Raw genomic sequence first — 24,768 nt, 5'->3', positions numbered from 1 at the left:
AATACATAATGCATGAATAATCTGTGTTGAGACGGAGGGGCCCCTGAGAGCAGCTCCGCGTTTACACCCGACTCCCGCTCCCGACTCCCGCTCCGACTCCTGCTCCTGACTCCTGCTCCTGCGACTCCTGCTCCCGACTCCTGCTCCTGCTCCCGACTCCTGCTCCCGACTCCTGCTCCCGACTCCTGCTCCCGACTCTCTGCTCCCGACTCCTGCTCCTCCCGACTCCTGCTCCTGACTCCCACCCTGCTCCCGACTCCTGCTCCCGACTCCCGACTCCGCTCCCGACTCCTCCCGATCTCGACTCCTGCCGACTCCTGCTCCCGACTCCTCCCCGACTCCTGCTCCCGACTTCCTGCTCCCGCTCCCGACTTCCTGCTCCCGACTCCTGCTCCCGACTCCTGCTCCCGACTCCTGCGACTCCTCCACTCCGCTCCGACTCCTGCTCCCGACTCCTGCTCCCGACTCCTGCTCCCGCTCCCGACTCCTGCTCCCTGACTCCTGCTCCCGACTCCCGCTGCTCCGACTCCTGCTCCCGACTCCCGACTCCTGCTCCCGACTCCTCTGCTCCGACTGACTCCTGACTCCCGACTCCTGCTCCTGCTCCCGACTCCTGACTCCTGCTCCCGACTCCTGCTCCCGACTCCTGCTCCCGACTCCTCCTGCTCCCTCCGCTCGACTCCCGACTCCACTCCCGACTCCTGCTCCCGACTCCCGCTCCCGACTCCTGCTCTCCCCGACTCCGACTCCTGCTCCACTCCTCCGACTCCCGACTCCCGACTCCCCGACTCCTGCTCCCGACTCCTGCTCCCGACTCCTGCTCCCGACTCCTCGACTCCTCCCCGCTCCCTCCCGACTCACCTCCGACTCCCGACTCCCGACTCCTCCCGATGCTCTGACTCCTACTCCCGACTCCCAAAAACAAAAGAGAAAACTCTGTCCCACTTGTCCTACTCCCTCTAGTCCCAAAACCACACGGAAAAAAAAAATCTGTCTTGTCCCAGTACAGGTCATAATAAGACGCATGACCTGAGAAAAGACCCGGTTTAGACCTGGTTTAGTCCCAGTCTAGACCCTCTTTAGTCCTACTTTAGTCCCACTCTAGACCTCCTTTAGTCCTGGTTCAGTCTTGGTTTAGTCCCAGTCTAGACCTTGTTTAGTCCTGGTTTAGTTCCAGTCTAGACCCTATTTAGTCCTGGTTTAGACCTGGTTTAGTCTGAGTCTAGACCTCCTTTAATCTTGGTTTAGTCCTTGTTTACTGCCAGTCTAGACCTTCTTTAGTCCTGGTTTAGACATAGTCTAGAGCCTCTTTAGTCCTGGTTTAGTCCTTGTTTAGTCCCAGTCTAGACCCTCTTTAGTTCTGCTTGAGACCTGGTTTAGTCCAAGTCTAGACCTTCTTTAGACCTAGTTTAGACCTGGTTTAGTCCTGGTTTAGTCCTAGTCTAGAGCCTCTTTAGTCCTGGTTTAGACCTGATTTAGACCGAGTCTAGACTTTCTTTAGTCCTGGTTTAGGCCTGGTTTAATCCCAGTTTAGACCTTCTTTAGACCTGGTTCAGTCTTGGTTTATTTCCACTCTAGATCCTCTTTAGTCCCTGGTTTAGACTGGGTTTAGTCCTGGTTTAGTCCCTGGTCCCATGTGGCTTTATATCTGTGTAATCCCTCAATGGTCCAGGTCTAAACCAGGACTAAACCAGGACTAAACCAGGACTAATTCAGGTCTAAACCAGGACTAAACCAGTCCTTGGGTGTGTAGTCGTTCTGTTTTAAAGGATTTCGTTGCAGTTTCTTTTAATAAAGCTGAAATACATAAATAAACAGATTAAATTAAATATAAACATAAATATTAATAATAATCCATATTTTCCAGATTCCCGTCGGCTCATGTTTTATGGATAAACCTGTGCTCGGCTCTTCTGCCTTTAGGCCTGTGCAGCTTTTACATTTTATTAGGAATATTTATGAAGGATTATTTTCAGGGGACGTTAAGGTGAAGGTGGCACAGTGGGTCCAGCGCTCGGCCACCAACCACAGGGTAACTGGGTCTGAACTCTTATTGTAGATGAAGCTCCTCGTTCAGCTTCAGGACGGACTGAAGCACCGAGGATTCTTTAAAAAAACAACAACATTGTTGTAAAGAATCAAAGTTTTCTTTTTCATGAGACGCATGACCTGAGAAAAGACCTGGTTTAGAGCTGGTTTAGTCCCAGTCTAGACCCTCTTTAGTTCTGGTTTAGTCCTGGTTTTGTCCTGGTTTAGACCTGGTTTAGTCCTGGTTTAGTCCTGGTTTAGACCTGGTTTAGACCTGGTTTAGTCCTGAAAAATGAAAAAAAAAAAAAAAGGATAACGACTGTTTCCCATTTATGTGTCTTAAATTGGGATGTCGGACTGAACCAGGACTAAACCAGGACTAAACCAGGACTAAACCAGGACCAAACCAGGATTACACCAGGACTAGAACAGGTCTAAAACAGGACTACACCAGGACTAAAGTCTCAGTCATCGTCTCAGTCCTGATCTGATTCTGGTCTGGTCACATCTGGTCCTGGTCTTAGTCTTGATCACCCAACTGTCCACACAGGTGAACCTCCGACCCATCCTGACACTCAGTCCTAGTTTAGTCCGTTATCAGTTTTTTCCATTATTAATTTAAACACAAAATCTAAAACTTAAAAAAAAAAAATCATTATCTGTTTTTTCATTTTGTTTTTGGAGACAAATAATGAAGAAATCTGTTGTTTTTTCATTTTCTTATTTTTTAGTTTTCAATTGAAGCTCATGTGGTGAACAGTGAACAGAAAACAGTGAAATAAAAACTTCAGGATCATGTGTCGCGGGTTTATACGAACATTTTCAGACCAAAATGCCGAGGCCACAGCAGCAGAAACAGAGAGAGGAGCCACAGTATTGTAATGGAAGTCAATGGGAGCCAGAGTCAGTGGAGCCAGAAGAGCCCCCATGCTCACTTCCTGTTTGGAACACGGCGGCTGGGGGATTAGTTATATCCATGTATATAAAGAGTCTGTTGTTTCTGAGTGAGATGTTTTGTGTTTGTGTTTCAGAGCATGATCTCGTCCATCGTGAACAGCACGTATTATGCAAACGTCTCCGCCTCCAAGTGTCACGACTTCGGGCGCTGGTACAAACATTTCAAGAAGACCAAGTTCCTCAAAGGTAAGAGTCCGCTCAACGTTTCAAACATTTACCACCACAGCTGAGCTCACGCGTTCACGTTGTTGTAATCAGTGTTGTACCTGTTCATATTTTGGATTTTGGGCGGACGTGAGCTGTTGTGTGGAACAGCTCAACAGTAAACAAACTTCGTCGACATGGATGTAGACGAAGACAGACATTCTCCAGATCCCCGAGGATTTAAAGCCGGAACAGAGAGAATGTTTGGTGAATTTGATCTCGGGGAAAGACGTTATTGTTCTTCTTCCTACGGGATTTGGAGCATTACAAACGTCACGACCAAACAGCAGCGATTGGTTCAATAAAAAAATGTCCCCGCCTCCTGTCGAGTGAACGAATCCTAATGCTGCGAGGTCACACGGTTTACACCAAGTGAAACCAACCATTTCGACTCGACCATTTTGAGTCACTACACTCTTTGACAAAATTTGGGCCAATCAAAATCGACAGAGCGCATGAGTTTGGCAGATAAAAAAGTTCCTAATTGGACACTCTTTTCCCCCACGTCAGGACGCAGAGTGTGACGGAGGATAAAGCCGGAAATGTGCTCGGAAAGCCTCAACTTTCAACTTTTCAAAGAAAAAGAAATAAGTTTCTATCTTTATAGTTTAAAGTTCTGCACGGTTTTATAAAACAAATTCTCAGGCATCGTAAACGAATCCGTTGCTCTGGAAGGTTTCATTCTCTTTTGGCAAGATTAAAACTCAAACCTGTTTTATTTTTTCGTTTATTTCAGAAGTGGAGATGTTGAGTGACGCACATCCTCCTCCCCCCCGGCCACCGACCACAGCCACACCCCCTGACCCCTCCGCCCTGACGTTCCCTCGCGGGGGGTCCCTCTGTGCCCCTCCCCCCTCCCTGCCCGCACGCCCCCCTGGACTGCCCACCCCGCCCCTCAACCCCCCCGTGGTCAACCCCCTGGTCATGGCTCAGCTTCTCAACCGCCAGTACGTGGTGAGTCACATGCTTGGCCAGTTCATGCCCCCCTCCCCTCAGCAGTACCTCCACCACCCCCCGGTCGGCGGCGGGGGCGGCGCCAGGGTCCAGACGAAGCCCAGGGCCCCAGAGCCTCAGGGTCCAGCTCCGGCTCCGTGCCTGGGAGGAGGGCTGTCGGCGGGGGCGCAGACCGTCAGCTCTGCCGGGGCGTTCGGAGGAGGCGTGGACGTGCCCTTTGACATCTACCACAGCGTGAGGGAGGAGCTGAAGAGGGCGGGCGTGTCCCAGGCCGTGTTCGCCCGCGTGGCCTTCAACAGGACTCAGGTAAACTCAGGTTTATGTTTTTAAACGGACTCTGAAGAGCTTTAAAGAGCCACTGAACACTAAAATTCTCGGTGTAAATGTGTCTAAAACAGAAGTGTGTCTCTGTCTCTGGACTCATTTTGGCATTTTTGTGCAGATTTGTTAAAAATGTGACTTCTAGGGTCAAAGTCGTGTCTGTGTCGGCCTCTTTAGGATCAACTACGGTCAGGACATTTGAGTTTTCAGGTTGGACTAACGGTGCAGATGAGTCAGTAACAGGTTATTATGTGACGAGTGCAGACACTGGTGTTTACGGGCTGGGACGTGAGGAGCCTCTCTCAACCCCGCCCCCACCTGGCACCGCCGGGCACCACGACATCCCGCCTTGTCTGGAGAAAAGAGAAGCGGCGTGATCCGAGCACAAATGTTTGCTCAGTTTCAAAGTCCGGAGGCACCGGTCTGCACCGTGTTGGATTATTGTGGCTGTTGGTCGGCTGTCAATCATCTCTCCAGAACCCGCCCCACCCCCGCTCCCCCTGACCCTCCAGGCTCCGCCCACTCTGGAGGATTTTTTAGATTTTGCTTAAGTTCGGAGTAAAGCTTCAGGAGGAGGTTTAATGTCTCTTTAACTTTTTTCCAATCCAAATGTAAAAACATGGGAAAAAATCTCACGAGATCATTTTCAGCCTGTGTGAACAAACTCGTGGCATTTTTACCTCATGAGATCTTTCCTATTCTTAGATTCTGTGTACACTGAAACGTATTACCGTATCGGAAACACGTCGTTCCTTTGTCTGCAATCTTTCCCTATCCACACAGCTTTGAGCAAATTTGTTTGTTTTACAGAAACGAAACTTAAAATCACATGACTCATTTGCATAAACTAAGCCTAAAAAAAACAGCTCGCTCCTTGTGCGCTGATGCGATTCAGCTTCTGTTGGACTAAAGGACACGACTCAGTGGAATATGAGTGTTCTCTCTGTGACAGAGGGGTGTTCTGTTGAATGTGTCTGAAGTTGCAGCAGCTGATTTCGAGCTGAGAAAGATGGCGAGAGTAAAATCTGTCTTTTCGTGGACCATGTACTAGTGAGTATTTGTATCTTGGCTGTTTCTCGTTTGTCTCTGGTTTGTTTAAACTGTTTTCCACAACAGTGTCACATGTCGATGTCACGAACCCAGAGAATCAGAAGGAGCGATTCACAGTGACATGACCAATCAGGACGAGACTCCAGCTCCTACATCAGAGTATCAGAGTTTTCAGGAGTTCACACAGTCCCCATCACATCTGGACCAACATGAACTCCAACAACACCACTCACATACACACTAGTGTGAACGAACACTGTACACACAACAACACCACTCACATACACACTAGTGTGAACGAACACTGTACACACAACAACACCACTCACATACACACTAGTGTGAACGGGGCCTTATTTGTCGTTTAATCCCCAGTGAAAAGTGAAAGTCAAATCGTCTCTTTCACAGTAACTCTTCTGTTTACTTCCAAACTGACAGCAAAAGGAAAGTGTGACTGTGTGAGGTTGGCACACTGGCACATGGTCCCTGCCGCAGTGCCCATCATACCCCTCAGTGCCCCCCCCCTCCTCTCCCTCTGCTGTATGTTGGTGCGTGTGCTCGTGCCAGCTCTCTGCAGCACACGGGCATCGGTGCCACAACAGCTGCTGGGCAAACTAATCACATCCCCTCTGAGGCTCCTGCAGCGCTCCACCCCCCTCCCCTCCACCCTCTCATCCATCAGCTCCACCCCCCCATCCACCGCCTCCACCAGCTCCACCACCTCCACCACCTCCACTGCCTCTACCACCTCCACCCTCCTCCTGTCATCCACCAGCTCCATCCCTCCTTCCCTCATCCACCACCTCCACCAGCTCCACCCTCCTCTCCTTTCCTCATCCATCTCCACCAGCTCCATCATGTACAGTAGGACAAGGTGGAGACTCATATTCTTGACTCTAAGTTCATACAGAATAGTGAGGGGGTCAGGATTATTGACACATCTAGTTTGAACGGAGGTTTTCAGTCACACACATCTGATTCCCTTCTGCAGTTATGGAGTTCACAAACTTCCGAAGCCTGTTTCTCGAGCCGTTTCCACTGTTAGAACATCCAACAACCACACAACTACGAATGTCCGAATCCCAAAACTAAAATATGACAATATCAGAACCAGAAACAAAAGTGATATGGTTCAAAAGACTTGAAAAGATCGAGACACGTCCCACTGGGAAAACAAACATGGAGGTTTGACGATCACGTTTTCGGAGGAACCTTCCCAGTATGAAGGAGGAAGTCCAAGATTCAGGATGCATGTATTAAGTGTTTTCGTGGTCTTTTTTTTAAGGCAGAATTAATATTTATTCAGAATTAAATAGCTTTTATTCAGAATTCAAGCTCTGATGTAAACGTGGCGTCGCTGGTGCGTCGCTTTTGTTGGCCTGGATCCTCGCGCTCGCTGCGTCTGATCCGTGGCCTGTAGCGCTCACTCTGCACATCTGTTCCTCCTCACCTCCCATTGGCCGCTCCGAGGACCGGCCCCGCCCACTCTTGATATTATTATTACGGCTATTATCATTTTCATCACAATGCTCCGCTCTGTTTATTACCCTCCCCCTGTTTCCCCGTCTCCCGGTCCAAGGTTCTCCGATGCCAGGCGCTGGGATCGGCACAGGGCCGGGCGCCGTGCCAACCTGCCAGCCAGACCGGGGAGCTGCATTTGTCATTTCCCCCCCTTCCCTCGTTTATGGGAGAGGAGCACGACAGTTGCTGATTTGAATAAGAATTTCACTTTATTCCATAGGTTCTGTGCCAGATTCATATTTTCTCACAAAAGATCCTCCATTTGCATCTAATGAGGGAGAAGCAAACACGCGGCGCTCTGATGAGTAATTAGCTCGAATGTCGGCTTCACGGTTTTTCTTTTCATGATATGTTTTCAAAAATCACTGGACACTCGCAGAAGCAGCTCTACAGGAAATATGCTCACGATAAAACGTCCTATGTTCCTCCTGTGAGCTTTTAGAGCTTTTAGTCGTGTTCTAACGCTCTAACACGCCTGCTGTTCTGTTTTGTTTGTCACATGTTTGACTAACACTTTATTACCTTGTGATGTCATCAAGTGGAAGTTTTAAAGTTACAGCTATTTTAGCCTCAGGAGTGTAATAGTTAGGGCTGGGTGTGTCATTAAGAAGTTGCCGATACGATACATACCTCGATACAGTGAACTTTCGATTCGATACGGTTCAATAAAAAAACAAGTCTTTGAGTCTTTGTTAAACGGCTTTTTGTGCAAAGTTCATATGAAACACAAACATTTTACTCATTAAAACTGTGAATATGTCAGTTTTTTTTGCATGAACAAGTTTATTTTCTCTAAACAAGGAACAAAACTGTAACTGTAACAAAATAATTATGTATAATAAACCAAAAAAATACTGTTGGCGATATATCGATACAGCAGAACACGATATCGATACTGTATCATCACATTAAACAATACGATATATTGATATTTTGATATTTTTGCTCACCTCTAGTAATGGTTCATGTATTTGTGCCGAATCGTTTGTTACGGGGCGTTGGGTTCGGTGCAGGTCTGTGCACGAGTGAGTTTGTGCAGTTTGTGTGTGTTTACATTCGGTCACTACATGTGCAGCTCCACGGAGACTCGGCTCTTTAATGTTCACGAAGAACTCGTCTGTGATTGGCTCAGTGTTTCCCGCAGTGCTTTATAGTTAGAGCGACGCTTTCACAACAACTGTCCCCGACTTGACCACGTCCACGAACGATGAGAATCCTGCAAAACTACGGTTGTCACGTCCTCACTCTCTCCTTTCGCCGACGTCGTTGTGTCCTTGGGCAAGATACTTAACTCACCTCGCCCCCAGTGTCTGCATACACTGGTGTGTGTGTGTGTGTGTGTGTGAATGGGTGAGCGGTTCCTTGTTGTAAAGCTCTTTGAGTGCTACTACTTGTTTAGAAAAGACATTTAAGACATTTAGAGAAACTGAGAAAATATAAGCACCTTAGATGAGGTACAGTTGCCTTTAAAACATTTACACAATTATTATTTTTATTAATGTACAAAGATAGACATCAGATACATTTAATCAAATCAAATTTGAGTTATTCAGCTCAATACATTTGATTCAGAAATCCCTTGGCGAGCTGCTGGGAAGGGGGCGGAGAGCTACAGGTTGGAGACTCCTGCACTAGAGGAACCATATGTTGCCATTTTAAAAAAGTATTTTTGCTTTAAGTTCAGTTGAGATTCCCACAGAAAATCTGCCTGATCTTTTATTAGATTCTGTTACATTCACTGAGGAAACTGAGAGCAGATGAACCAGAGACACACTCGACCCATTTGTGTTGTGGCTTATGAGTTTAAAAAACTGCAAATGATGAAAAAAGAAAATTAAAACTAAAATTCAGGGCCATAGACTGTGTAAAGGAGCGGACTAACCCACAGTGTTCAGCTCCAGTCAAATGAAGCTCATCGAGGCCGATACAGGAGCGAATTTTGAGCAGAGTTTCATATTTGGAATAGGAATTTATGAATGCACAAAATGGCAAAATAAAAACCCAGGATCATGTAGAGCGGATGTTGATGTAGTCCACGCAGTAAGATCATTTTACTTGACAAATAAACGACCTCTGGAGCATCTCAGAATGAGCAAGTTGATAATAAATCTGAAAACGAGAGGAATAACCTGATATAAATTTTTAAAATCTTGGCCTGATCAGAGAACTATGCAGTGCACCCCCAGCGCAACGTCACCGCAAAGTGTCAATAAGACTAAAGAGTAATTACAGCCTCTTCTTTCACAGACTGACCCAAATGTTCTGAGATGTTCGGTGTTTGTGTTCCAGGGTCTTCTGTCTGAGATCCTTCGTAAAGAGGAGGACCCCAAACACGCGTCTCAGTCGCTCCTGGTGAACCTGCGCGCCATGTACAGCTTCCTCCAGCTCCCCGAGGCCGAGAGGGAACGCATCTACCACGAGGAGAAGGAACGCTGCCTGACCGCCGGCCCCGCCTGCTCCACGCCGCCCAGGAACAGCCAGGTGAGTGTGAGTCTACCCCCCCACATCACTGACTCTGTAGTGGACTTTACAGTGTCTCATTCACAGAGATTCAGACACTGCTGTGTGTGTCTGCACTGTCCTCACTGTCCTCACTGAGGTGTTCCCAGTTCCAGCTAAACTCTGATTCAATGAGGAGACGGTTGTTGGAGTTTTCAGATTTAATGCTCATCTTTATGAATCCAGAGTGAAACTGCAAGAGAAAATACAAAAGTACATTTGGCGATCTCTTAATAATTTCACATTCCAGTAAATGTGTATTGAGAGCTCAGTAACAGTTACAGCAGTTACAACGAACTGCCCATGAAAATACATTAAAATAAATACATGAATCAGTTTTTTTTTTATCATGAGCAGATTATCTGAGGATGCGTGAAACAAAGAAAATAACAGTTACCATAAAACAGCTGACTAATTTAAATAATAACATCTTTTTAACTTAGTTTTGTTTTTTAAAGTAATTTATACACCCATACAATTACCCAAATGTAATGTACAAACATATACACACGGCGTTGCTTCTATAGGAGTTGCACTAAGTTTGATTTTTAGAGATATGAGTTCATTTTGTTGCCTCTTGTTGCCAGCTTGCGTTCTCATGTCTCTCTCGTATTTTCAAACTTCCGGTTCCACTGACTGGTGTGGAGGACCAAAAGAACGGATTTCAAAATAAACTATATGCATTAAAAGGAAATACGGTCTGAAAGACAGAACAGTGTCCTCAGGGGACAGTGTGGACATTGTGACACAGCCCTCGTCACCGTGAACCAAGAACAGCCAAGTCCAGGAACCAGGAACTGCTGTTGTGAAGGATTCAAAAACTGTGTTGTGTTATGATAGTTATACAGTAACTTTCAGATTATTCTACAGTAGTTTGTTCTATCTGTTCCGCTGTGTGTGATTGAACTTTTCTATTTTGCAGTGCCTCTTTAAGCCGGGCGTACTGTACACTGTGCGACTTTTGACCCTTTTTGAGCCGATTTTTCGCTTGTGTGACTGTTTTGGGGATGGGGCCGAGTTTTGGCTTCATCGTGTGTCGTGCTTCGTGTAGTTTACATGGGGTAAAGAGAACCGATTAATGCCTCACGACCAGCTCCCGATCGGCATTCGTAGGTCGCAAGAAAATCAAACTTGTTTGAAATCCAATCGCCTACGTACAGTGTGCACAGGCAGGTCGCATCCGAGCATCGGTTCGTACAGTGTGAGAACTTTTCAGCCCTGTGATTTGGTCGTACAGTGTAAGCTGGGGCTGAGTGACACAACCGAAAATATTGCACAGTGTACACACGACATTAGTAAAAGTGAACAGACTCTTCACATCTGACGTTCAGTTTATTCTTTATTTAACCAGGTCCCACTGAGATTTGAAATCTCATTTTCAGTTCTGGCCCCAGGGACAAATCTCCTGCACATGATGTTGGTGAAAGAACCTCCACAGACACAGGGAGAACATGCAAACTCCACACAGAGTCAAAACCCACGACCTTCTCACTGTGAGGCCAGGGTGCTAAAAACTATTCCAGACAAAGTAATAACACCAAAAATGTGTTTAATCAAAGATTTTAAATCACGCACAACGTTTTCAGCACAAATCCGGCGAAATAGACTTGAAGACGGAAGTGCAGCGATGTCGGGCAAACGTGTGATGGGGCAGATTTATGAAGCTGCTGGAGAATATGACACACGTTTACACACACAGACACACACATTTACCATATTTTCCTCACCATTGGTCGAGCTCTTAAGCCTCCAACCCCATCAAATATGACCGCGCCCCACAATCCAGATACACGAATCCACTCAGGTGTCCCAGCACGACTTCAGTAAACTACAAAGCCGCAAACACACACGGAGCAGACAGCGACCGCACAGCGAAACACACCCACAGACACACTCATCACTCCACGCCGACGAGGAACGGAACGGAGGAACGAACCGAAAAAGCGACGAGCGCGACGTGCCGCTTCTAGACACGACTGAACAACTGAGTCACTGCGAACACGCCGACAATCCGTTGGTCCCAGACAGCACCCTCCCTACACGCCACAACTGAACAAAGCCCAGAGTCACCGTGAACGCCACAAACAAACAAAACCACTCACCCATCACACTGTTGGGTTTCATTTAAAGTCCCACGCCGTTTATTTGTGAAAAAAGTTCGAAAATAGACCATTTAATGACAGTGCGCCGCATAATCCAGAGCGACTAACAGCCCGGAAAATACGGCACACACATATTTACACACACATTTTGACACAGAAAAGCATTAACCGAACGCGACGTTTACTCGACATCGTGACACTTCCGTCCGTTGTGAAAAAATCTCTAGAGCTGAATTTGAATCCACAGACTCCACAGTAAGAGCGTGTCCCTGAGTGGAGCGGCTCAGATCTCAGATAGGCGCTCACATGTGCTCTGATACTTCCTGTCCCGCCCGTGTTTGGGCCCGGCTCGCCTCTTTTGTCCTCGTTTGTTTATCGGAGGTATTAAGTGTCTGTGGCGCTCGCGGCCTCGCTGCAGCTGCCCTGATAAGAGTCTCGCTCTATCTCTGTGTTCTATCAGTGCAGATGGACTGAACAATGGGCCTGTGTGTTGTAGGCGCGTCTCTCTCCGGGGGCCCCAGATCGGGGTGTCAGGGCGGACCCCGGGCTCCTCTCCGTCTCCTCCTCCACCTCCTCCATCACCTCCTCCATCTACGAGCAGATCCAGCACGAGATGAGGAGGGCCAAGGTCTCCCAGGCTCTGTTCGCTAAAGTGGCAGCCTCCAAAAGCCAGGTACCTCCTCCTCCTCCTCCTCTTCCTCTCTGAGTCTAGGACAACTCACTGCGTTCACATGCACAGAGAATTACAAAAGTGTCCAGCAGTTCAAACATGCAAATAGGCGTGAATCACAGTTTGGAACATGGGGGCTCTTCTGGCTCTAATCCACTTTGTATTGAAAAAGCGTCACCCCGCTGTCTGTCTCTGCTGCTGTGAGCCTTTTGGTCGAAGCCCCAATTTACACCAAAGCAATTAACAGCGCAGCGTCACACGAGCGTCACACGAGCGTCACACGAGCGTCACACGAGCACACGAGCGTCACACGAGCGTCACACGAGCGTCACACGAAGCACACGAGCGGCACACGAGCGGCACACGAGCGGCCCACGAGCGGCCCACGAGCGGCCCACGAGCGGCCCACGAGCGGCCCACGAGCGGCACGAGCGGCACACGAGCGGCACATGAAGCACATGAGCGGCACACGAAGCACACGAAGCACACAAAGCACACGGGCGGCACATGAGCGTCACACGAGCGGCACACGAGCGGCACACGAGCGGCACACGAGCGGCACACGAGCGGCACACGAGCGGCACACGAGCGGCACACGAAGCACACGAAGCACACGAAGCACACGAGCGGCACACGAAGCACACGAAGCACACGAAGCACACGAGCACACGAGCGGCACACGGGCGGCACATGAGCGGCACACGAAGCGGCACACGGGCGGCACACGAAGCACACGAGCGGCACACGAAGCGGCACACGGGCGGCACACGAGCGGCACACGAGCGGCACACGAGCGGCACATGAAGCACACGGGCGGCACACGAACACTTAGTTTGTTCACGTGGAGTGGGTCAAAATACCTGTTGACCAGTACAAAAGTCTCACTGACAGTTACAGAAATCGTTTGTTTGCAGAGTTTTCCTCAGTAGTTTGTGCAACAAAATATTAAGTTAACGGAAGCATCATTTTTGTCCAGGCCAGTTTCATTATTTTGTTTTTTCTAATGATTCTGTTGAACCACAGGTGAAAAACAATGTTTGATTTTTGTTGGACAATTTTCAGTAAATTTTTCTTTATTATTGCTTTAATCAGTTTCAAGTTATTTCAGTGACCATTGTTGATTTATTTATTTTTTTCATTGCCAGAGGGAACCAACAATTTTGTCCATGTCTGTATGTCCCTGTGTCTCTCTCTGTTTTTCCGTCTGTTTCTGTTTCCTTCCTGCAGAACCCTCGTGCACACTTCTTGTTCTCTCGTGACGCTTCTGTTTAAGCTTGTTAGTGCCTTTTGTTTTGAGGATCATTTGTTTCTGTGGAGAGAGAAAGACACAGAGAGAGGGTTTAACAGCTTTTCTCCTCCTCCTCCTCTTTCTTTCTTTCTTTATCTCTTTATTGCTGCATTTTTCTTTCGTTTGTGTTTTGTCGCTTCCGTACGCAGCCGCTCTACCTGAAGTCTGAGGAAATCTGATGCATCGGAGACACAGATTAGATCAGTTTCAACAAAACGCGAAGAGAACGAGAGCAAAAAATATATAATATTGTCTTTTATGCAGGAGTTTGTTTCTTATAAGAACTGTGATGGAAAGTGAAAGCGCCTCATAGTTTTTAGTTTAAGCGCCTCATATTACGCCAGTTTCTGATCTGTGTTTTAGTGTCGTGTCGTTTCTTCATCACAAACAGAGCGGGAGTTGTGTTTTGTTTCATTCACACATGTTTAACTCTTTATTATTGGTCTGTTTACATCTCCAAAGCTCAAAACGCTCGGTTACACTTTGTGATGTTCATTTCTGGAGCATTTCCTGCACAAAAAAAATAAAAAAAGGTCGCTGGATTTGCGTGAATAAAATCTGAAAAGCGGTTTCATGCAGTAAAATTATGATTCGGCTTTGACACTTATTTCAATCCCTTCTACGTGTATTTTTCTCAGCACACGAACGTCACTTTTTCATTCCGAATCACAGATTTATCTCATGTCACATTATCATGAATATTTGCCTTTTTAATTTTTTCTGTGTAATTTAATTGAGTTTATACAGTGAGTGTGTTTACAGCACATCAATGTCCCGGGTGTGAGCGGGTTTTTGGAGTGTCCCAGTTTCGTCATGGTGCATGTAAACACAGTATCCCGGTGTCAGTGTCCCAGTTATGAGAGACCGGGACACTGTAGCTGGGATATTCTGATAGTAACTGAGATACTGTGACATGTAAACGCACCATCCCAAATACTGCGGCATAAAGATGAGTCACATGCGTCCAAAAGACAAAACACTCCGCAGTCTTTTCATCACAACAGAAGCAAAATAAATAAAGTGACCGACATAAATAAAGTGAAATGATGTTAAGTAAAGAGAAAACCTGCACACGTCTGATCTCTGAAAACATGAACCATCTCCAACGCGACACACACACAGAACACACTCACCGTCACACTCACCATCACCATCATCATCATCATCATCATCATCATCACTCATATTCCACTGAGTCGTGTCCTTTAGTCCGACAGAAACTGAACCACATCAGCGACACAAGGAAAGAACTGTTTTTATCAGCGCTTATAGTTTATGTAAACGAGTCTTGTGGTTTTAAGTTTGGTTTCTGTAAAACACAAGGCAAGTTTATTTGTACAGCACAATCCGTACACAAAGTAATTCAAAGTGCTTTACAGAATAAGAAATACATTAAAATCATAATAAAAACATAACATAAACAAAACATAAATAATCATGAAGATTAAAATTAAAAAAGAGAGACATAAATTGGAGAGAAGAGTGCGGAATGAAAACCTTTCAGTTATTTGCACAGTTAAACAGAAATGTTTTGAGTCTGGATTTAAACAGCGTCACAGAAGAGTCTGTCTCACATGTTCAGACTGTTCCAGGTTTTAGCTGCATGAACCTGAAACTCTAACTCCCCTTGTTTAGTCGTGACTCTGGGCACCAGCAGGTGTCAAACACACAGGTGTCAAACATAAGGCCCAGAGGCCGGATCCGGCCCTCCAAGACCTTTAATCTGGCCCTCGGCTGATTTTCTACTAAAATATTTTAATTACATTTTCTATTAAATATTGGTAATTTTCTGTTCCGCTTAGCATAGCAGTAAATGGTAAATGGTCACATTTTTCTATAGCGCTTTTCCACCTTCAAGGCACTTAAAGCGCTTTGTCTCCCATGTCTCTGTACGTGGCCCCTCCCACCAGAGCAGCACAAATGAAGACTTGTCTCTTTCCAAACGCTCTTAAAGGACGATCGTTTTGACTGTTGACCGTGACACCCTCATCAGAAAAATGTCCAACATGAGAAAAGTGGAGCCGAGTGCAGGATTTTACAACAAAAATTGGACTTATTCCTATTTGCAAACAAGTTCATGTTAAAACATTGTGTTGAAATAGCTTTTTTTTTCATATTATAATATTTTGTAAAAGAAAGAATTCATCAATTAGAAAAAGATTTCTGTAATAGATTTGTGTTTCTCTGCACAAATATTTTAACTTATTGCTGTTTTTGGGGTTTATATGACATGAGTTTTCTGATCCGGCCCCTTTAGGATCAAAGTAGGCTGGATACGACCCCTGAACCAAAATGAGTTTGACACTCCTGCTGTAAAACATAAACAAAAGTGTCAAAGCTGCATTAAAAACGTTATAATGTCAAACGGGCTGATGTGGCCTCTAGAGTGTTTATGTTTATATGTTGTAAAGTTGAGTTTATTTATGCAGGAGATTTAAATGAAGAATCTGCTGCAGTAGAACTTGTACAATCGTGTTTGGAAACGTTGGGTTTGATCAGTGGATTGTAGCTCCTCACTGCTGGTTAGTGTCCTGATTCATCACACGGTTTTACTTCGTTTCACTTCGTACAAACCGTGTGATCTGCAGCATTAGGATTCCTTCGCTCGACAGTAGACGGGGAGTTTTTTTATTGAACCAGTCGCTGCTGTTTGGTCGTGACGTTTGTAATGCTCCGAATCCTGTAGGAAGAAGAACAATAACGTCTTTCCCTGAGATAAAATTGATCAAACATTCTCTTTGTTTCAGCTTTAAATCCTCGATCTCGAGAATCGTTGACAACATAGAATGTCTGTCTCTTCTGTGATTGGCTGGTGCGTAAAATCACACTTCCGGGGTTTTTGTGAATCGTCTAGTGTTTCCTGATTCCTGATCTAGTCTCTGGAGAGAAATTTAATTAAGCGAAGGCACTAGGTGGCGTCAGCCTGTCCAGCTGGTTAAAACCTTCTGAGCTTCCTGCACTAAAGGAGCAGCTCATGGTTGTTTGTATTTGTCCTGGTTTGTTAAATATTATTTTTGTGCTCGCAAAAAAAGATGAAAACTTAGAGGAGAACAAAGATGACACATTATTGACACTGAAAAAACTAACATTATGTTCATGAATAAAACAGAAGGAACTTGTTCACTCAGACTGATTCTAGAATTAAATAAAAAATCAATTTCAGGATGTAGATATTTACACACTAGAGATTTGTGTTGTTTAAATGTTACAGATGTACATGTCGAGCTTTAAACTGTACAAATCTGTCTATACTAATATCAACATCCTGAAATTGATTTTTTATTTGAATTGTAGAATCAGTCTGAGTTTGGTTCAGTAGTTCACTGATGCTCGTCCAGGTTTCTCAGAACTTTTTCCTCCGGTGAGTTTCCTGCACAGACCTGCTCATTTAATGATCACAAGAAACTGAGTGTTTCAGAGAGTCACGGCTTCAGACGAGTACAGTTAAATTCTTAAAAAAACATAAACCATTTATTAGTGCACAAAGTTAAGCATCAAAATTACACATTTATAACAGTGAGTCATTTAATTAACCAAAACTTTGTTATTCAGTCCAGTGTTTTTGTGATTAAAATAAATGAGTGTTACAAATGTTTTCAGTAAAATCGTTTCTCCTCTTTTCTTCTCGAACGCTGTGACATCTCTCTCTCCTCCTCCACGATCTTATCTCTTTTCTCCCTCCTTCCACTTGACCTTTTCTCTCTCTCTGTGTCTATCTCTCTATCGCCCTCTTTTCTCATCTCCCCACCCTCATCTCTCTCTCTCTTCCTTTTGTTCAACCTCCTTATTCTCCTCCACATGTTCCTCGTTTAATTCTCTCGTCTTTCTCATCCTGCCCCTCACTTGTTCTCTTATTTCTATTCCATCCTTTCTCTTGTGCTGTCTATCTATTTATCTGTCTTTCTCTCAATCTCTCCATCTCTGTATCATATTGTCTCTCCTCACATTTCTCCATCCTTCTTCTCTACCACGGTTACACCTCCCTGTTCTCCTCCTCTACCATATTTTCTCTCCCTCCTCCCCTTCCCCCTCACTCTCCTCCCTCTTTCCTCTCTCCCTCCCTCTCTCTTCCTCCTCTTTCTCTCTCTCTCTCGTGCACACTGGCTGTTTGGCAGATGCACTATCAGTAGTTCTCAGTGTTTTTTTGTGTGTGTACGTTTCTGTGTGTATCTGTATGTGTGTGTGTGTGTGTGTGTGTGTGTGTGTGTGTATGTGTGTGTGTGTGCGTCGCTGTGTGCGTTTGTGTGCGTTTGTGTTATCTCCCTGGTGCATCTGGATGGTTTTGTGTTGCTCTTGGGACAGATCCAAATCCTCCAGAATCGGCTCCACGGAGACGAGCTGCAGTGTTAAAGCTGCACTGTGGAACTTTTCATTTAGGGTCCGTCACCTGCTCGTTTCTACGGACCTGTGTCTCCAGAGCTTCAGCTGCAGAGAGACAGAGACACACAGAGACAGAGACACACAGACAGAGACACACAGAGACACACAGAGACACACAGACAGAGACACACAGAGACAGAGACACACAGACAGAGACACACAGAGACAGAGACACACAGAGACACACAGAGACACACAGACAGAGACACACAGAGACACACAGAGACACAGACAGAGACAGAGACACACAGAGACAGAGACACACAGAGACAGAGACACAGAGACACACAGACAGAGACACACACAGAGACACACAGACAGACACAGACAGAGACACAGAGACAGAGACACACAGAGACACACAGACACACAGACAGAGACACACAGAGACAGAGAGACACACAGAGACAGAGACACACAGACAGACACAGACAGAGACACAGACACACAGAGACAGAGACACACAGACAGAGAGACACACAGAGAGACAGAGACACAGACAGAGACACACGAGACAGAGACACACAGAGACACACAGAGACACAGACACAGAGACACACAGAGACACAGAGACACACAGAGACACACAGAGACACAGACAGAGACACACAGAGACAGAGAACAGACAGAGACACAGACAGAGACACAAGACAGAGACACACAGAGACACAGACAGAGACACACAGAGACACAGACAGAGACACACAGAGACACAGACACAGAGACACAGACACATAGAGACACAGACAGAGACACACAGAGACACAGAGACACAGACACAGAGACACACAGACACAGAGACACAGACACACATAGAGACACAGACAGAGACACACACAGAGACACACAGAGACACAGAGACACAGAGACACACACACAGAGACACAGACAGAGACACAGACAGAGACACAGAGACACAGACACAGAGACACAGACAGAGACACACAGAGACACACAGAGACACAGAGACACAGAGACACAGACAGAGACACACAGAGACACAGACAGAGACACACAGAGACGGAGACACAGAGACACAGACAGAGACACAGAGACACAGACACAGAGACATGTCCTGCATTTGTCTCTTTACTCTCAGTTTATGTCCAGGCCTCATGTGAAGCTCAGAACCTCCAGAGTTCCCTCTCACTCGCTCCCACAAAGAATTGTAATTTTCATTCTCGCTCTCGCCCGCATCTGCAATATTTTGTCCCACTTCCGCCCGCAAATCCTTCAGGATGGAAGACGTTCACTTTCTTAACCTCTATCAAACATGGAGAAGCAGAAAGGAATTGTCTATAAAATGTGTGTGAGATTAGAGCACGTCCGCAAGTTTAACCTGCGTAAAATGTTTTGATTAAATGCCAAATAAAATCTCCAGCACAAAAGATGCATGAGACAATCGTTTGTGTATTTTACTTCACACTAGGGTTGTCCTGATCTGATCACATGATTGGAATTCAGAGCTGATCACGTAACTGTGGACTCGATCCGGACTCGGATGTTATGTTCTGATCAGGTATCGGATAAATAATATACGTATATAACACACAGGACACACAGGTTTGTTTTCCAGCACTCAGACGCTGGGACTGTCTAGACTGGGACTGAGACTGTGCTGTACTAGAGGAGCACTTACACTGGGACTGGGCGCTGTACCTGCTCCTCTGTAGGCGGCGCTGTGGGTTTGTGGATGTGGTGGTGGTGCAGAGGAGCGAGGGCGGCCGGGGGAGAGAGTCGCGGTGCTTATCGGGGTTGAGCATGAATATAACAACTACAGTCTTAAACTCTAGTCTTACTGCAGGTGAATATTGTATTGAACTAAATATATATATATATATATATATATATATATATATATATATATATATATGCACATGATGATTGACAGGACATTCAAAAGCATTTCCTGTTGGGGCTGACGTGAGCTGTTCTTGTGCTCTTGGGCAGGGCTGGCTGTGTGAGCTGCTGCACTGGAAGGAGGAGCCCAGTCCGGAGAACAGGACCCTGTGGGAGAATCTGTGCACCATCCGCCACTTCCTGAGCCTGCCCCAGGGCGAGCGTGACTCCCTGTACGAGCAGGAGAGCAGCGGGCAGGGCTACGGCGACCAGAGGAGCTTCAGTGAGAGGCTCGCCGACAGGACTCTGGTGAGGACGGAACAACAGGGTTTATAAAGTTTATAATGTTCATGTGATTCTGGTCTCCAGTGACCCGACTTTTACCATCAGAGGAGACATGACAGTTTTATTTTACGTGTTTAATAAGACAGAAGCTGAACACTGCTCCTTACAGATAATAAAAAACAAATCAAACTTTAATCCAAACATTATAACATGGTAGAAAGCTCCAAAAAGTCCATTGCTACTGAACTGTGCAGCATTAACTATGATCCCAGTCAGGTTGTGACCATTTTAGTGCAAACAAATAAGAAAACTGTGTGTGTGCTGCCTCCAGTGGCCACTGCAGTTACTTGTAGTTGGTGACATCACACAGCACTGTCCTGATCACAAACAGGTGTGTCTCATACACACACCTGTCTGCAGGGGCGGAGTTTGAAGTGTGGAAACCTTTAACTTCTTGGGTTCTTTCTAAAGACAAAACAGTGAAGTGTTTTTACCTTGTTGACATGTTTCTGCTGCTGCTGCATCTTCAGAACTGTCCCTGGTGTTGGTGGTGACGTCTCATGTAACTGTTGTTTTTACTTCCTGTGGGCGTGGTCAGCTGTTGTTACTTCCTGTGGGCGTGGTCAGCTGTTGTTACTTCCTGTGGGCGTGGTCAGCTGTTGTTACTTCCTGTGGGCGTGGTCAGACCTGATGGACCTGCAGGTTGCTCAGACTGACCACGGCTCCAGTCGCCCGGTGTTCTCTGGAGGAGGGCGTCCCAGGTGTGTGAAAGGAGGAAGGCTCTGAGTGTCTGTGCCTCGTTTCCTGATTTCCCCGTCCTCCCTGATCCAGAGTTTGGACTTGTTGTTTTCTGATGCCAGTGACTTGAGCCCCGTCCTGATCCAGAATGTAGTTCTTTATTTTTACAGTGTCTGATGTGGCAGGTTTTAGGTTTTCCTGTTCTGCTTTGTCTTTTTGTGTTCTGGTGAGTCTGGGGCTCGAGATAAACAGAGTTTTAGGAGCTGACGCCAAAAGTGCGACCAGTGTTTCCCTTTTGCTCTGATGATGATGATGATGATGATGATGATGATGAGGATGAAGCATTCAGAGAGTCGCATTTCTTCTGCTGAAACACTTTTCATGTGTTTAATTTGTACAGCTAATGGATCATATCTATGACCAGAGACCAATGAGGCTTTAACAGATCTGTGGAGAGGCGAGCCGCTCACTAATGCACCATTTTAAACATATTTCTGAGTAAAACTTACAACTGTAAAAAGCTACAGGTTTGAATCTGATCTTGGTGTAGTTCTAACGGCGCTCGATGGAGGATTTATGCAGGTCGTTGTAAACGAAAACTTTTTGGAAAACGATGCTGTGAGCACGATGTTATTTTGGAAAACGTGGAGGGAGGGAAATATTTGTTTCTTAACAAACGCAGCTCTGGGTAAATATAGCCTTAGCCTTAGTCCCACGTTAAGTTCAACAGAACGTGAAGTTTCTCTGTAAAAGTGCCAGAGCACAGCCTCATTACTCTTTATACTCTTTATACACTGTTCTTGCACATACAGTGGACTGTCTCTGATAAATCACTTGGGTTCACATCATTTGGATTCAGATCTGCAGTAAAACACTGAATCATTAGACTAACAGCAGCTAAATGCCACAGACGACAGGGACATGATAATGGCCACATTAGTCGTCCGTAAATGTATTCATCAGAATCATTTCAGGTTCAGATATTCCAGATACACACCTCCTGTTTCCTCTCACATGACGGACAGCTGGGACAGAAGCACTTGGCTGTTAGAGCACAGAAAATGAGTTCAGAAAATTAGGTTTTCAAAGTTATAAAATATCTAAAATGGTCTTTCATCTTTCAATTGATCTAAGAAAGTAAAAAAAAAGAACAATAGAGAACTGAAGCCGAGGAGAAAATCTGCAGCAGCTGGAGTGTCTGAAGGTCTGTTTCAAACACTTTGAAGACGGGATATTATGATAAATAGACTTTTAGGAGCTTCCTACCATGTTTTAATGTTGTTCCCTCATCAAAAACAGGCCTGTACGGGATTTGCTAGTAGAAGTAATCTTACAATCTCCTCGTGCACAACTCAAACCCTCCTTACGGTTAGCAGTACGAGGCTCCGCCCACAAGCCTACGTCCCCCACACGACAATTCTCCATAAATCTACAAAAACATGACACAAAACTGGACACAGCAACTGGACAAACCTGATGTGACGTATCATCCATCCTCCTTTTCAAACCGTACGTGTCTGTGCTGTTCTGTTGTTGTATGAATCATTTGTGCAGGTTTGAAATAAAGTAAATTGTGTTTGGATGACACTCTGGAGGGGGAGTGACTTAGCGTGGAGAGCAAAGGGAGGTGAGTCTCAGAGCATCAAAAACAAAAATGAAAACAATTACTGTATTTTCTGGACTAAGTCGCACCGGCCAAAAAAGCGTAATGAAGAAGAAGAAGGAAAAAAACATAAGTCGCACTTTTTGGGGGAAATTTATTTTATAAACTCAGAGAGCAGGAGCCGACATTTCCTGTGTAAAGTCAAGTTGTAGTAAAAACAATAGAAGAGAGAACAACAGACTGTTAACGTCACATATGAACAGTTCTTCAGATAAACTATAACATAAACAACAGAACAAGTTTAACCAAACTCTCCATCTCACTCCAAATCAATAAATCCATTCAGTTCTTCATCCTTGGTGTCACTTCTGAACAACTCGGCCTCGACCTCCGGAGGTAAACAGAGCGACGCAAACTCTTCTGTGTCGCTGTCATCAGACTCAGCATCAGTTCCAGTTAGAATTATTCGGGTCTTTCTGAATCCCGACAGGATGGTTTTCGGTGTCACTGAAGTCCAGACTTTGTCCATCCATCCAGTGACTTCAGGAAAGTTTCATGGTGCATCCTCCCGGTGTCACAAGTTTCTCTCTCACTCCAAACTTTCTTTTTGCTGCTCGATTTCCGTTTTCAGCTGCAAATTTCACAACTTGCAGTTTGTAATCTGCAGAATCTGATTTTGTTTTTGGGGGCATTTGTGTTCAGTCTTCTTAGTCTTTGTCTTTGTAAGTTTGTTTAAATGTTAAATTGTTCAGTGGTGCAGAACAGGACAGAGGCTCTTTCTGCAGGAGACATGTGCAGTAGAGCCAAGTGACAGTGGTACTGGAGGAACAGGAGCAGCAGATACTCACACACAAGACTAGAGCGCCCTCTTGTGGTTGTCAGTGTGAAAACTTTAATATACAAGTTGCACTGGACTGTAAGTCACAGGAAACACCCAAACCATGAAAAAAGTGACACTTATAGTCAGAAAAATATGGAAATAAAAAAAAAACATTTGTCCATTTGACGGAATTCAACTTTCTTTTGTTCATATTTGTTTAGTTTTGTTTCTGTTTTGTGTTTTTGTGTTTGCAGTACCAGCGCATGTCTCCACTGTCACAGCACCTGCCGCACCCTGAGAGCCGCCCTCACCTGTCGCCAGGGCAGCCACAGGAAGCATCACCCACTGACCGCAGGACCCAAGGCAGCTGGGGCACCCAAGGGAGAGCCCGGGTGCCCAGCAGAGAGGGTGAGGAGAGGACTAATGGCCTGGGACTGGTCAGCGAGGGTCAGACCTGTTCTGAGTTTGAGAGAAAGGACTGCAGGTTTCAGGAGCGCTGCCGAGAGACGGAGGAGAAACCCAGCGTGGAGAGCAAGGTGGAGGTGCAGGCGCAGATCCAGGCCGGGTGCTTGAAGGTGTCCACCGAGGCCCTGGCCATCCTCCAGAGCTTCATCCAGGAGGTGGGACTGCCCCCGGATGAGGAGGCGGTGTGCACCCTGTCCGCTCAGCTCGGCCTTCCCCAGCACGCCATCTGCAGCTTCTTCAACAGCCAGAACTCGCACGCAACAGAGAGGGGCCCAAGACGGAGCCCTGAGGGACGCCCGCCCGAAACGGTGGACTCGAGACTGTCTCATCCGCAGAAGACCGAGAGAGAGGACTTTAAAGTGTCCCACCTGGAGAGAGGGACAGAGGGGGAGGAGTCTGGAGCGGTGATGGAGATGGAGGTGGGGACTCAGACCGGTTTTGTCCTGAAAGAGGAGCGGACGGATTACACCCCGGACCTGGACAGCTCCGAGTATATATGATCAGGTTTAGTCTTTTACATGTGTCTTGTCATTCGTTGTTGTTTTTAGGGGAATTTAAAAGGGTGAGATGAGTAAATTGTTGATTTAGAACGCACAGAAGAATCAACCGTAGTAGCTTGAGCTCATGGGAACTAATCACGGTTACCGGAAGACGTTTGGAAACATGCGGATGACGACTTCCGGTGTAGTTCCCTCTGCAGGGCTTTTTTTTTTTTTTTTGGTATGATCAGATTTTTTTGCGAGGTCATTCACATTTCCAATTAAAAAGCACTGAGAGCGAGACCTCTGCCAAGGACTATTCATATTAATTGTGTTTTCCATAAATTTTGTCTCATATCTTTCAATTTGTATGAAAGAGGATGTCCATCCCTGAGTCAAATTTCATGGGTTTGGTCAAATTAACAGATGAGAAACAAAATTTTTGGCCCCATTTACCACAATGTTAACTAAAATTTCAAAGTGATCCAGAATCCAGGATTTCTTCCGGATCACCCCAAAATGAAATCACTTCCTTTTCAATAACAAATCCTGAAAATTTCATCAA

The 24,768-nt window shown here is 45.9% G+C and overlaps 1 protein-coding gene across 1 annotated transcript; it reads left to right on the top strand.

The window, feature by feature from the left end:
- The first annotated feature begins 2,955 nt into the window (after window positions 1–2,955).
- Window positions 2,956–24,347, top strand: LOC110170854 (DNA-binding protein SATB1-like). The gene is made up of 7 exons (XM_055157117.1): window positions 2,956–3,006; window positions 3,060–3,171; window positions 3,926–4,449; window positions 9,325–9,516; window positions 12,133–12,309; window positions 19,925–20,122; window positions 23,514–24,347. The coding sequence occupies exons 1-7, from the start codon at window positions 2,956–2,958 to the stop codon at window positions 24,222–24,224; spliced, it is 1,965 nt and encodes a 654-aa protein (XP_055013092.1). The 3' UTR covers window positions 24,225–24,347.
- The last annotated feature ends 421 nt before the right edge of the window (window positions 24,348–24,768 follow it).

This window comes from Boleophthalmus pectinirostris, unplaced genomic scaffold, assembly GCF_026225935.1.
Source record: "Boleophthalmus pectinirostris isolate CB_2022bp ecotype Guang Dong unplaced genomic scaffold, ASM2622593v1 HiC_scaffold_21, whole genome shotgun sequence".
NCBI classification, from domain to species: domain Eukaryota; kingdom Metazoa; phylum Chordata; class Actinopteri; order Gobiiformes; family Gobiidae; genus Boleophthalmus; species Boleophthalmus pectinirostris.
Note: the sequence above shows the minus strand (reverse complement) of the source record. Positions and strands in the feature narration are given on the sequence as shown.